General features: G+C 34.4%; 3 protein-coding genes across 3 annotated transcripts; 1 reads left to right on the top strand and 2 right to left on the bottom strand.

Moving 5' to 3' along the window:
* Positions 1-848: 848 nt before the first annotated feature.
* LOC135795704 (uncharacterized) lies at positions 849-8,998 on the top strand. Its single transcript, XM_065307466.1, has 2 exons — positions 849-1,381; positions 1,450-8,998. The coding sequence occupies exon 2, from the start codon at positions 2,459-2,461 to the stop codon at positions 8,855-8,857; it is 6,399 nt and encodes a 2,132-aa protein (XP_065163538.1). The 5' UTR covers positions 849-1,381; positions 1,450-2,458; the 3' UTR covers positions 8,858-8,998.
* Positions 8,929-11,341, bottom strand: LOC135795705 (cytochrome P450 4C1-like). Its single transcript, XM_065307467.1, has 6 exons — positions 11,122-11,341; positions 10,804-11,066; positions 10,207-10,587; positions 9,749-10,143; positions 9,456-9,690; positions 8,929-9,401 (listed from the first exon to the last, which is right to left on the bottom strand). The coding sequence occupies exons 2-6, from the start codon at positions 10,967-10,969 to the stop codon at positions 9,070-9,072; spliced, it is 1,509 nt and encodes a 502-aa protein (XP_065163539.1). The 5' UTR covers positions 10,970-11,066; positions 11,122-11,341; the 3' UTR covers positions 8,929-9,069.
* A 165-nt stretch (positions 11,342-11,506) lies between these two features.
* LOC135795706 (protein eyes shut homolog) lies at positions 11,507-12,853 on the bottom strand. The gene is made up of 5 exons (XM_065307468.1): positions 12,616-12,853; positions 12,305-12,542; positions 12,134-12,243; positions 11,826-12,071; positions 11,507-11,755 (listed from the first exon to the last, which is right to left on the bottom strand). The coding sequence occupies exons 1-5, from the start codon at positions 12,674-12,676 to the stop codon at positions 11,553-11,555; spliced, it is 858 nt and encodes a 285-aa protein (XP_065163540.1). The 5' UTR covers positions 12,677-12,853; the 3' UTR covers positions 11,507-11,552.
* Positions 12,854-13,557: the final 704 nt, after the last annotated feature.

Raw genomic sequence — 13,557 nt, forward strand, 5'->3', positions numbered from 1 at the left:
AGAATTAAGATTAGGGCTTGAAACATATTAAAATAAAGTGTAAATGGTTAATAAATTAATTATTAATTGATTTAAATATTTCTAAGCAAATGTTTCATGTTTCATGTTGGAAAGATATTAAATAATTTAAGTTTAATAAATTCGACGACACGCGATGCTTTTAATAAACATTAAATTAATACAAAAGTAATAAAAACAAAATGTAATTAAAATCAGCGCGGTGGATAAAAGTTTGTGCAATTTGCGCAGTAATAAATTATAAAGTTATTATTCAGCCGTGAAAAAAGATGTTGTCGCGTCAATATTTGAATCACTTGTAAACTCAAAACGATAAAGTCGCGCAACAAAATTTAAAAGAATGTAAATTAGCGTAAAAAATCCTATTTGTCACGGCAATCTAGAGCTTCGGTTTCAATTGAATCACGTAATGACCAATTATACGCAAACTGGCTACAAGCTCGACATCAGCATAAATCGTACTCGCAAAATTGGGCATTGTTGGCCGAAAACGAGCAAAATGATGACCGAACAAATGGCGAAATAACTGCTCGCGCTGATCGCCGGTATTTTAGTTTATTTAAATAACTAATTATTATCGAGAAGCGCCGGACAGGCCATAATGATGCATGTAACCGAATTGATAAAAATAAACCAGCGGCAGAAGTTTTCTTTTCGGCTTTCGGCGGGCGATAAGATGAAATTTAAAACTAGAGCGGCAGAGCGCTTGCGGTGTGTGATAAACCGCGCAACTTATTGATAATCGGTTTCTCTCGAGATTGACATTGCTTATCGTCCTGTTGGACGTATATAAATGAATCAAAGGATTAATGAAAGCAGTGGACTGACGTCCCGCGCGACACGATGATCGTATCCGATATTGATTTCGCCGATGTTACTGTTAAACTCAAACCTAATTGCTTTCTCGGTTGCCTGCTGATTGTGATTTTAATTAACCCAACCACGGCGATTTTACAATATGGCGGACAGCAATCATCATCAACATCATCATCATCATCAACATCGGCGTCTTTTAATCAAGAATTTCAAAATTTCTACAGTTCTAATAGTTATCTAACAATGGAACAAAAATCCACCTATGAAAAATATTGGAATTCATTGGTTACCGGCAATATAAATTTTATTTTACAAAATCTTCGTTGGATGGCGCAGGAAGGGAACTTTGATGATTATTTTATGGCTTTGAATTATCTCGTTTATGTTCATGATAATCACATGCAGAATGCGCGACTTTTGGGGATTATTGAACAGCTTATCAATGAAAGTCTTACGCAAAACATTGTGAACTCTTCGATTTTTTTGACGAAAAGTGTGACTTACAACATCGTTAAATATCTCCTTACGAGGTTCCAAGCAAACAGTGGTAAGTTATTTATTAATATAATTAAAAACAAAAAATAATTTTTCTGCGTTTTTTTAATTTTTAAATAGAACCAGTTGGAGAAGTGAATTTCTCTGTGATTGATTTCGAAGCATTGAGAAACGATGATTTCAACAGACTTATCCTGACTCTGAATTCTGGCCAATCTGAATATTATAATTTAATGGTGAATTATTTGAAATCTATGCCAGCGTGGCAATATCAACAGATTGACTTCACGCAATCAACTAGGACTATCCTCAAACAAATATTCTCGATGATTTTGAATACTGAATCATCTGGACAACTTCAACAAGCGAGTAAATATTACTTGGAGTTGTTTAATAAACAAGAAGTTGAATTTCATACCCAGCAGACTTACATACACACATTTAATGAGCTTGTTAATTTTATTCCGAGCTTCAATTCGACTTATCGGAATGTTTTGATTAATTTTTTGACTTCGGGAACTATGGTTTATGATTTGATACAGTTGGCTGGACCACCAACGGCTAGCCCAGCGTATTTGTATAATCTACTCCTAAAGGGTTTACAATCTTCTAAAATTACTGGAATTTTAAGAGAGGCTTTCCAATTTTATTCGCAGTATTTCCACAGTGTGAATACTGTTACAGAAGTTACAAGATCTATTCCTTCGTTTACTCAATCACCTGGAAGAGAATATTATCAAATTTTGAATGGATTTATGAATAGTGCTCAGTTTAGAACCATCATGGGAACAGCTATAAATCGTTTGAATTTGAAATCGACACATTTACTTCAGGATATTTTAATGATGCTTCAATCGAATGCTTTTGTATCAGCTGATATCAAGAAAGCTGCTTCGTATTATTTGGAATATTATAATGCGATGTCTGTTAGACAAGAATATCATGTTGATCAACTGTTTGGAATGATTCCGCAACCATCCATGGACTCAGAATGGATGTTTTATAATAATTTGAAGAATATGTTTGCGAGTTCATCGTTCCTCAAAATAATCCAACAGAGTAATTTACAGGGGATAACTGATCAGAGATTACGCTTGAAAATGATTTTGATGAATGCTATGAGGAGTCAATGTTGAGTGGACAATTTAAACAGGCTATTTCCTATTACTTCAAGTCTTTGTTCCATGAAAATATTCAAACAGGCAATTCAAATTCATACTTCAATATGAATACAAATTCACAGTCGAATTTTAATTTCCTGCTTCAAAAACTGCAGAGTCTTCATGGTGATAGTCGAATGTATCAGATAATGGAATCATTTTTGAGGAGTAGCATGGCCTATCAACTGTTCCAACAAGGAAGTTATAATTATCTGCAAGCATTGAATATGATTATGTCTAGTGGATTTGTTTCTGCAGAAGTGAAGAGAGCTGCTTCATATTATTTGGAGTATCTGAATTACTTTAATGTCAAACAACAATATGGCGTTGATAAACTGTTTACTTTGATTCCACAAACACAATTTGGGCAAGATCATGGATATTATGAGAAAATGAGGCAATTATTCACAAGTACATCGTTTTTGAACATCATCAAACAGAGTAATATAACTGTGGGGAATGATCAAAGTAAAATGCTACATGATATTTTGCTCAAAGTTCTTCAGTCTCTCCAGATGAACTCGGAATATAGACAGGCGATACAGTACTACTTTAAATCAATGTACAATGAAGATGCGTCAATGTTCACGAGCGGATCAGGTGGGTTTTTGGGAGGATCTGGAATGGTTACGGGCGGATCAGGAGGGTTTTCGGGCGGATCAGGAGGGTTTTCGGGTGGATCAGGAATGTTTAGGAATGGATCAACTGGTTTTGTCTCTAGATTCCAATCAAACTTTGATTTCCTTCTTCAAAAACTACAAAACCTTCATGGGGACAGCCACATGTATCAAATAATTGAATCTTTCATGAGAAGCAGCGCTGCTTACCAACTTTTCCAACAAGGAAGTTACGATTACATCCAAGCATTAAATATGATAATGTCCAGTGGATATGTTTCTGCTGAAGTCAAGAGAGCTGCTTCTTATTATTTGGAATATCTGAATTACATCAATGTGAAGAACAAATATGGTGTTGATCGACTCTTTACTTTGATTCCTCAAACACAATTTGCTCAAGATCAAGGGTATTATGAGAAGATGAGGCAATTATTCACTAGTACATCATTTTTGAGCATCATTAAACAGAGTAATTTGACTGTGGTGAATGACCAAAGCAAAATGCTACATGATCTTCTGCTCAAAGTCCTTCAAAGCCTCAATATGAATTCGGAATATAGAGAAGCAATTACCTATTACTTTAAATCAATGTACAATGAAGATGCGTCAATGTTCACGAGCGGATCAGGAGGATTTTCAGGAGGATCAGGAGGGTTTTTGGGTGGATCAGAAGGGTTTTCGGGAGGGTCAGGAGGGTTTTCAGGTGGATCAGGAGGGTTTTTGGGCGGATCAGGAATGTATAAAAATGGATCAACTGGTTTTGGCTCTAGATACCAATCAAACTTCAATTTCCTGCTTCAAAAACTACAAAATCTTCATGGAGACAGCCGCATGTATCAAATAATCGAATCTTTCATGAGAAGCAGCGCCGCTTATCAACTTTTCCAGCAAGGAAGTTATGATTACATCCAAGCATTAAATATGATAATGTCAAGTGGATTTGTCTCGGCAGAAGTAAAGAGAGCTGCTTCTTATTATCTGGAATATCTTAGTTACTTCAATGTCAAAAACAAATACGGTATTGATAAACTTTTCACTTTGATTCCTCAACCACAAATTGGTCAAGATAGAGGGTATTATGACAAGATGAAACAACTATTCACAAGCACATCATTCCTAAACATCATCAAACAGAGTAATATGACCGTGGTAAATGACCAAAGTAAAATGCTACATGATCTTCTGCTCAAAGTGCTTCAAAGCATGAATTTAAGTATGGATTACAAACAAGCAATTTCGTACTACTTCAAATCAATGTACAATGAAGATGTTTCCATGTTTACGAAATCACCAATAATGTTTGGAACACAAATTCAAAAACCTGTGTACACCGGAGGATTAATTTCATCCCCATCTGCGGGATCATCAAATTATGACTTTTTACTTCAGAAACTTGAAAGTCTTCATGGTGATTATCACATGTTCCAGGTGATTTCATCATTTATGAGAACCAGCATGGCTTATCAACTCTTCCAACAAGGAAATTTCGATTACCTGCAAGCGCTTAGAATGATGGCATCCAATGCATACATACCACTTGAAGTTAAAAACGCTGCTTCTTATTATTTGCAATACCTGGATTATTTCTCATTGAAACAAAAGTATAACGTGGATAATCTATTCTCAATGATTCCACAACCGAAAATCGGTGTAGAAAAAGGCTATTATGACAAGATAAGATCTTTATTCACAAGCACAGCTTTCCTGCAGACCCTCAGACAAAGCAATATGACAATTGTGAATGATCAGAAAACAATGCTGCATGACATGTTACTAAATGCACTTTCAAACCTCAACTTGGGCGTGGAATACAAACAAGCTATTCAATACTACTTCAAATCTGTTTTTAACGAAGAAATATCCATGACAGGAAAATCAAAAGTTCAATCAAACTTTGATATCATGCTTCAAAAGCTCCAAAGCCTTCATGGTAACAATCGCATGTATCAAATAATCAAATCATTCTTAACCAGCAACACAGCATATCAACTCTTCCAAAATGGTAACTTTGATTACCTCCAAGCATTGAACATGATAAGATCCAGTGCTTTTGTATCATCAGAAGTCCGAAGCGCTGCTTCATATTACCTAGAATATCTTGATTACTTCGCTGTCAGGAATAAATACGGAATTGATAAACTCTTCACCATAATACCACAACCATCAGTGGACTATGAAAACATGTACTTTAGAAACATTCAGAATTTGTTTACAAGCACAAACTTCCTACAAATCATCAAACAGATGAATTTACCTGTGGTAAGCGATCAAAAAATGATGCTGCATAATATCTTGACCAGCGCTCTGAAAAACATCAATCTAAACCAGGAATACAGACAATCTATCTTGTATTATTTGAAATCAATGTACAATGAAGGATTGACAGTCCAACAACAGCAATATATTGAGTATTTACTGCAGGAATTACGCAGTGTACAAATTGATGGAAATCTCTTTGGATTGATTTCATCATTCTTGACTAGTGATCAAGCTTATATGATATTCCAAGATGGTTTTGATTTCTCACAAAGTGCTTTCACTGCTCTTGAACAGATCCTAGAAAAAATGGGAGGCATGACCTATTTGGATGCACAAACTTTAAGGGCTGCTTCATATTACAAACAGCAAGTTCATCAAACACTTCAATATGAAAGTATGGTGATGACAAAGGTACAACATGCATTTACAAGTCTACAGGGTGTATCATCAAATATTGTATCAAAATATCAAACAAATTTAGCGAATTTCCTACAAAGTCAAGAATTGCATACTATTCTACGTCATGCACACTTTAATTACAACATGGATGAACGGGAGATACTCTATAACATTCTGATGATTGTTCAGGAGGATGTCAATGTGGCTAATGAGATTCGTGAAGGAGCTTATCACTATGCCAAGTATATTCTGGAACCACTTTTGGGAAATATTCCATGTAATATGGATGCGTTGATGAGTTTCCTCCCACAACCAACTAATTATCTCTCAAATAGATATTTCAACACTCTGAGACTTTATCTTCAATATGGAGTTCCGAGATTTTTGATTTCTCAGATTGATTTTACCAAAACAGGTCTTAGTCTCCTATTGGATATTCTTCAAGCTTTGGTTTACAGTGATCAAATCCCTGTTGATGTCAGAGGAACAGCTAGATTCTATCTGCAACTGTTTAATTCTAACACTGAATTCTGGGGTGTTAACCTTCTCAGAAACAAATTGGATAGACTTACTCTTCTGTTACCAAGACCTAAGTCTATACACGAAGCACAGTATTACAACTTGATGATCAATTACTTCAAAGGAAATGAGATTCTACAACTGTTGAACACGATTACTTTAAATCTACATAAACCTGATCTGAGAATTTTGAGAGATATCTTAGTTTTGACTCAGAATACAAAATTGGTGTTGACTGATATGAAGATAGTAGCAGATTACTACTTAAAAATGATTAACAAAGGAATGATTGGAGGTGTTTCAAATATTTACTTCGGGAATAATCCAATGACGTTGCCTACAGCGCCAACTATAATAAATCCAGGTTATCTTCCAACTACTGGGGTAGTGGTACCAAGAGGAACACCTCCAATGGTTACTCCTGGACCTGCTATGCCCTCACCAACAACTGTCATGATGCCTTCAGCAGGAACAACAACATTGGAAACCAATCAAGCATCAATGTCTTCTGCTATCAGCAGAATTGAATCCGAATTTAATTCTATGAATATTTCTGAGACATACCAATCTGACCGTCAGACTTTACTGAATTATCTTCATTCCCCATTAGGAAAGAATCTTATATTATCTTCAGGAATCAGTTTAAACGCTTCAAATGCTAATTTACTCTCGCAGTTTATCCAGACAGCTGCGCATACTAATGATATCCCGATGGATCTCCGACTTGCTTCAGAAAGATATGAGATGGCGCTGCCATCTTTAAAACAAACAGCTCTTATGACTCCATGGGCGCATTTAATACCTCTTGATAATTTATTCCATAAAATCGTACCGGCAACCATAAACACAAAATCTATTGATTTTATTATTTGCTACAACGCTATTGATAGATATCTCCACACTGAGGTACCAGCAATAATTCGTCAGGATACTAATATTGATTTGAAGATTGCACCAATGGAACTCCTACAAGATTTCATGTTAATAGCTCGTGAAATTGGTTTTGCAGACAGTGAAATCACCTTGATTCAAAGTCAAATCCAACCAACTCCGTTTACATTCGGTGTGATGCAGAAACCTCACCTTGATCACCTTTACAAACTCTGTAAAGCCTTCCAATTAATACAACTCCCATCAGGGAAGGAAAACATGAGATATTACTACGCAGTTGATAATTTCTTCAGGAGTAACACAATGTATGAACTCCTCCAACAGAGTAACATAGATTTCAGTCAAAATCAACAGGATCTACTCAGGACAATCTTCACAGTGATCATCAACAGTCAAAACAGTGCGATATCAAGAGAAATACTCCAAGCTGCTATTTATTACAATAATGAAATGTATAAACCTACATTACAGAATGAATTGGATTATGTTTTCCATTTGGTACCAGCTCCCCAAGGAGAACAAGCAACTCAAGCTTATAACACCTTCAATCAATATATCCACAGTGAACAGGCAACAGAAACCTATCAAAATCTAAACTTTATGCATCAACAACCAGGTTTAATATTGAATAATATGCTGGATATGACAAGTCACAATGAAAAAATATCTGAAAGTGTCCGGAGTGCAGCAGCATACCTTCAACAAAATAATCAAGAATGGCAGATGCAGGAGAGTCAATCAATGCAAGCAGCTTATGCTCAGAACTCGATGCATTCCATGAAATCTTTGGGATATGCTCCGATACCTATGCCTATAACATCTCAGGCACCTATTGCTCTACCTCTGACAACTCAACAACCATATTTTGACTTTAAAGTTTTTGGTGCGCAGATCCCACCGGTTGCATACCCTGAAGAAGAACGTTTCAGGACTGTTCTGATACAATTCCTTGGAAGTGATTTGATATATCACTGTTTCAATCAATCAGCACAATTTGGAACGGATCTAAATTCATTTAAAACAATTCTGACTCAGTTATCAACAAATCCACAAGTTCCTGCTGATGTGAAGCAAGCTTGTATCTACTACTTGAACCACGCTCCATTCTTTGATTATAAATCATTGATTAGTCTTATTCCGGAACCTGCAAGACCTAATCTCAAAAAACTCTATGAACATATGGTGCAATTCTTGTCTAACAGTGCGTTAATCAACAAAGTGACTCAGAATATCAACCTAAGTGCATTTGCTTCAAATGAATTGATTCTGAAAGAAATTCTAAATCTGGCGGAGCAATGTGATTGGTTGGATGAACCCACAAGGGTTGCAGCAACATATTTCAAAACTTTGATCAAATCAGAAGCTATATCGATGCAAAGAGTTTTCACAAAGACTTTGGATCTCAGCGATATATTCAACGATGTGTTTGATTTCTCGGTGTTTAGTAAGATGCAATTCGATGCATTCCATCACTTTTGGTCGTATGTCAACAAAGACACCCAGGAACTTCTATCGTCACCCGGGTTTGAATTCTGGACGAGTAACATCAAGCGGGGGGCATTCACCAATAAATTCTTGGCTGCTCTTAGTACTAAACCTGGTGTTCCTGGGGATGTCCTGGAAGCCATCACGGTTTTGACTCCGCTAGTACAGGTCACCAACGGAGGCGCTTTGGATCTCTAGCTTTATTGTATTTAATAAGTCTTTATAAGTTATGTGGTTATCAGGTTTTATAATTAAATCATGCACGTGAATTTTCGTTATATAAAACAACATTTTATCATTTATTGTGGTGATGGTACAAATAAAAATGGGTTCAATGTGGTTTTGTGTGTGATAATGATAATTATAATAATCTAAAAATAACCTTACTTATTTATACTTAATTAATGGGTTTATCTTGTTTCAATGTGGACGTTAATGCCGTTTAGAGATGTTAGAACTGTTTCTGATGCTATTTGGAGTTCTTCATTGGATGGTTTGAATCTAAATTTAAGTAGAAGGGAGCTGAGCATTGATTTCATCTCCAACATGGCGAATTTTTGTCCGATGCAGTTTCTAGGTCCGGCACTGAATGGTAGGTAGGCGTAGTTTGATCGTTTTGCACAGTTTTCTGATGTGAATCTTTCTGGGTTGAATTTGTTTGGTTCTTCGTAGATTTCACTGCATCGATGGACAGCGTAGAGAAGGATTGTTATTTGTAGGCCTTTAGGATATACTTCACCATCTTAAATAATACATTTAATATTTTAATAAAATAAAATTAAAATAAATTTTTTACCGTAAACGACGTTATCTGTAAATTCTCTGCCAATCATAGGAACTGGAGGGAATAACCTCAAACTTTCTTTGATAACCATTTCAAGATATTTCATTTCGTTTAGTTTTTCCATTGTGATGGTATTATCTTCACCCAATATTTTAGATACTTCTTCAAAAGCTTTTTCTTGGACATCTTGATGTTGTGATAGAAGATATAATGTAAAAGACATTCCTGAAGAAATGGTATCGTGGCCCTGTGATAGATAATGTTATTTTTGTTTATATTTTCATGTAAATTTTGGCATTACTTACTGCAAACATAAATGTATCAACTTCTTGTCTAATTTCTTCGTTAGTTAAAGTGCCTCCTTCTTCAGTGGAGCATTTTAGAAGCAAATCTAAGAAGGCGAGTTTGTTTTTTCCAAAACTATCATCTAGGTCTTCTTCATTGTCTTTACTTTCTTTACTTTCTTTTTCAGCTAGTCTTTGACGTTTTACTTTGATAACCCCTTCTGTGACACCATGAAGAAATGCCGTATTCTTTTTATCCGCTTGGTACTCTGGGGACATTTGATAGATCCAATCGAATTGACGCCATATTGAAAACGTGCGTTCCACTACCATTTTGGTCATGTGTTTGACTGCTTTGACATAATGTGAACCATTTCTTTGTTTTAAAGCGCCTATTGGATTTCCCATGGCAGTTTCTATTAAATAAAATTTAAAAACATTAAAAATATATTTAAAAACAAGTTTTTTAAATTATTTACCGCAAATCACATCCAAACTACAAAGTAAAACATCCTTATGTATATCAACCATTTTCCCATTAGATCCTTTCCAATGCTCAATGAGATTCTGTGCGTTTGAGTGGAAAATCGGAATACAATCATTTAAAATCTTAAAGTGGAATGTCGGAGTAAGCAGACGTCGATGCTTCTTCCACTTAGGATTCGACGCTGTTAATAAACCAGTTCCCAACCATTTATCAAGAAAACGGTAACTCAATGATTTCGTAATTTGTGTCGTTGATGTTACCAAAAACTCAATAAATTTCAAATCAGAAGTCACTATATTCGTATCAGCGCCAAGAAAAAGTCTGTATGTAGGACCATATTCTTTCGTATACTGCATCATCACAGGTAAAACATCTAAAACAAAAATTATGCATATCCATGCCAAATCATCTTAATAAAACTTTATAAAACCACATGTAACCGCATGTGACCTTGAAGTAAACTTTAGACAAACGCGTGTTAAGTTTAAGGTCGCAGAAATTCACTTAAACTAAAAATATTATTTAAGGTTAATTTATGCATGCACTAAATAAGATATTAATATTTTATGATATAAAACTAATCAATTACCTGTAGTTCCTTTAAAATCCAACCCATTACCAACCAAAGGACGTGATGGCGGCCCCGGAATATGAGCAATTCTACTTAAAAACACCTGTCTCTCCACATATTTCTGATATAATTTAAATAAAACAATCACTATTAGTGCCCAGATTAATAATCCTAATGTTAACATCGTGACAGTTTCTTAAAACGTGTGCGAGAGTTCAAGACTCGCGCACAAATGTCCCGTTTCCGTGCCGATTATTTTTACGGCCAAAAATTATTTATCACTAAAAATATGAACGATAATATTATTTGCACTATGTATAGTTCAGTTATTGGCACCTAGTAAGTCTAACGCGCAGGTGACTTGCACAATGAAAATAAAAATTCAACTTATTTTAAACTTTTGTATGACATTTGAAATTTAATTGCATCGAATGCATGATACAGCAAATTAAATAATTATCACTATAATGATGTTGAATAAAATATTTGCAAGTCACTTTTTACTTTACAAAAGTTACAAAACAACTGACCGCGGTTAAAATTTAAGTTAAAGTCAAAGTGTGCAAATGTGAAGACTGCACAAATTAAGAAAGAGTTATTTTAGTGGGAGAAGAGTACAAGGAGCAGGTAGTTTCGGTAAAAAAGTTTCACTCTCATTATTGAGCCTACCAGACAAGACAACCTTGAGTTCGACATTCAGCAAGTAAAATACAACAACACATTATGTAATTATATATCTATATGTAATCATAAATTAAAAATACACTTTAATTTGCAATAGAGAAGGAATTTTCACATGCTAAATATGGCGGGACAATGCATTCGCATGTGCGTTGAATATTACTACTCCATTGATTTTTAGCAACAACTTGTATTTGATCACCGATGTTATAGGTATTGGATCCAAATGTACATTGACTTTTACTTTCGGGGGCTTTTGTAACCAGAGTCGTTGAAGTTACATCTTCAGCTGAAATTTATTAATATAAATTTAATTTTTTTGGTTTTTGGTTTAAAAATTTTGAATGATTTGGTATTACCGCATAAAAATTCGGCTGGACAACACAGCGCGTCATCATTGTAATAAACTGGTGCGCATTTCTTTTCCAGTTGTGTGGAGCTACGTAATTCCATGTCACATGGCCTTCTTATGCAATAAGGTTCTTCGTATATACCGCGGAAACCTGGTGTGCAGATGCAATTATAGCAGGTGCCTTCTGGTGTGAAGACTTGGTCTTCTTTGTATGTTGTGTTGCCTACTTGGCATTCATATACAGGTCCAGTAGCTAAAATTATTTTTTGTTTATATGTTATTAATGTTTTTATGAAGTTTGATTTGTATACTAACGACAAAACTCTGTTTGGCAGCATCTTCTTAGTTCTCCAGTGTTGTAGCAGCCGTCAGTATTGGGACCAAAGAAACAATCGATTATAAGTAAGTTTTCAAATGTTCCTTTACTAAAAATTATTGTTTATTATTTTTTGGTTGTTTTTGACATTTGGTGTTAAATAATATTACCTGTTTGGTTCAGCTCGACATTCAAAACCTTTGTTACAATAACTTCCGTCAGCAATATCGCCATTATTTAATTCTTTACCGTAAAACAAACACTTTCCATTTGGAATAATATAATCTTTACATTTGTAACTATCAGGACATGGTTGTGATCCTGTCATTTGAGGTTTACATCCTAGTTCTTCATAAAAGTGAATTCCGTTTTTGTCGCATGTTTCATAGTCAATTTGAGCAAATATTCCTACAATATTTTAAAACCCATAAATAATAATAACTCTTACATGTTTTATTTTCATTTATGTTTTAATGCTTACCGTAAAATGATGTAAACAACAAAACCACTAAACAGTTCACTTTAAATGAGTGTGTAAACATTTTTATTGAAAATTACAGTTGTGTATTGTGTATGTTAGGTGTCTCAACGTTAAGCAAATTGTTCTGCGCATTTACAAATATTTCCAGTGTCTTATAAACCGTAGCAGTGAATAATCAAAAGGAGGATTACTCATTCCGTGTGTAAACGTGACACGAATATTGCACTGTATTTGCGACTCTGAAGGTGTGGGTGTAGTTTATAAATAAAATTGTAAATTATAATTATGGTACAAATGCGATGTTGCAAAAAAAAACAGAACAGAAACAGTTGGAAAAACGTTACATGTAATTCACAGAAATGTTATCTGTTTTTCATTGCACAATTGGTGTGTATATTACAAATTATTGTAGGAATGTTGTTATGGTACTTACGAGTTCATCAGTAACATTGCAAATTATTGCTTGTTCATTTTATAAAAATAATTTAACATTAAAAATAATATAAATATTGTATGGTTAATTTTAAATTAATAGTTTATGCTGACAAAGGAGGGAAAATATTAAAAATATAAATAAACATAGTCGATAACAGTTATGTTGTATTTTTAAATCTAAAAAAATCTTTTATTTGGTAAACCTTAAAATTAATAACAATCATTTAATTTTTCTTCAAATTTAACTGAATATTGATTAACAAGATACACACGCTTGAGATATCCTTATTATTTCAGGATGTACGGTGCTTTAGACAGTTTCTTTTAAGTCTTACGTGTTCCCTAAAAAGGAAAATCAAAATGGTTTAAGATTATGGCACAATTCTGCTAATTATGATTGAGAGACAAGTTACAATAAAACATGTATTGTTATGTTTATGATTATTTCTGTTTGTAGTCAACATTTATGCATTTAGTATTGTAATTTAGGTTGCCTAGCATGACTGC

Source organism: Atheta coriaria, unplaced genomic scaffold, assembly GCF_025399875.1.
Source record: "Atheta coriaria isolate IRGN ID8LTWV9N9 unplaced genomic scaffold, Caltech_Dcor_3.1 hic_scaffold_7_pilon, whole genome shotgun sequence".
Taxonomy (NCBI): domain Eukaryota; kingdom Metazoa; phylum Arthropoda; class Insecta; order Coleoptera; family Staphylinidae; genus Dalotia; species Dalotia coriaria.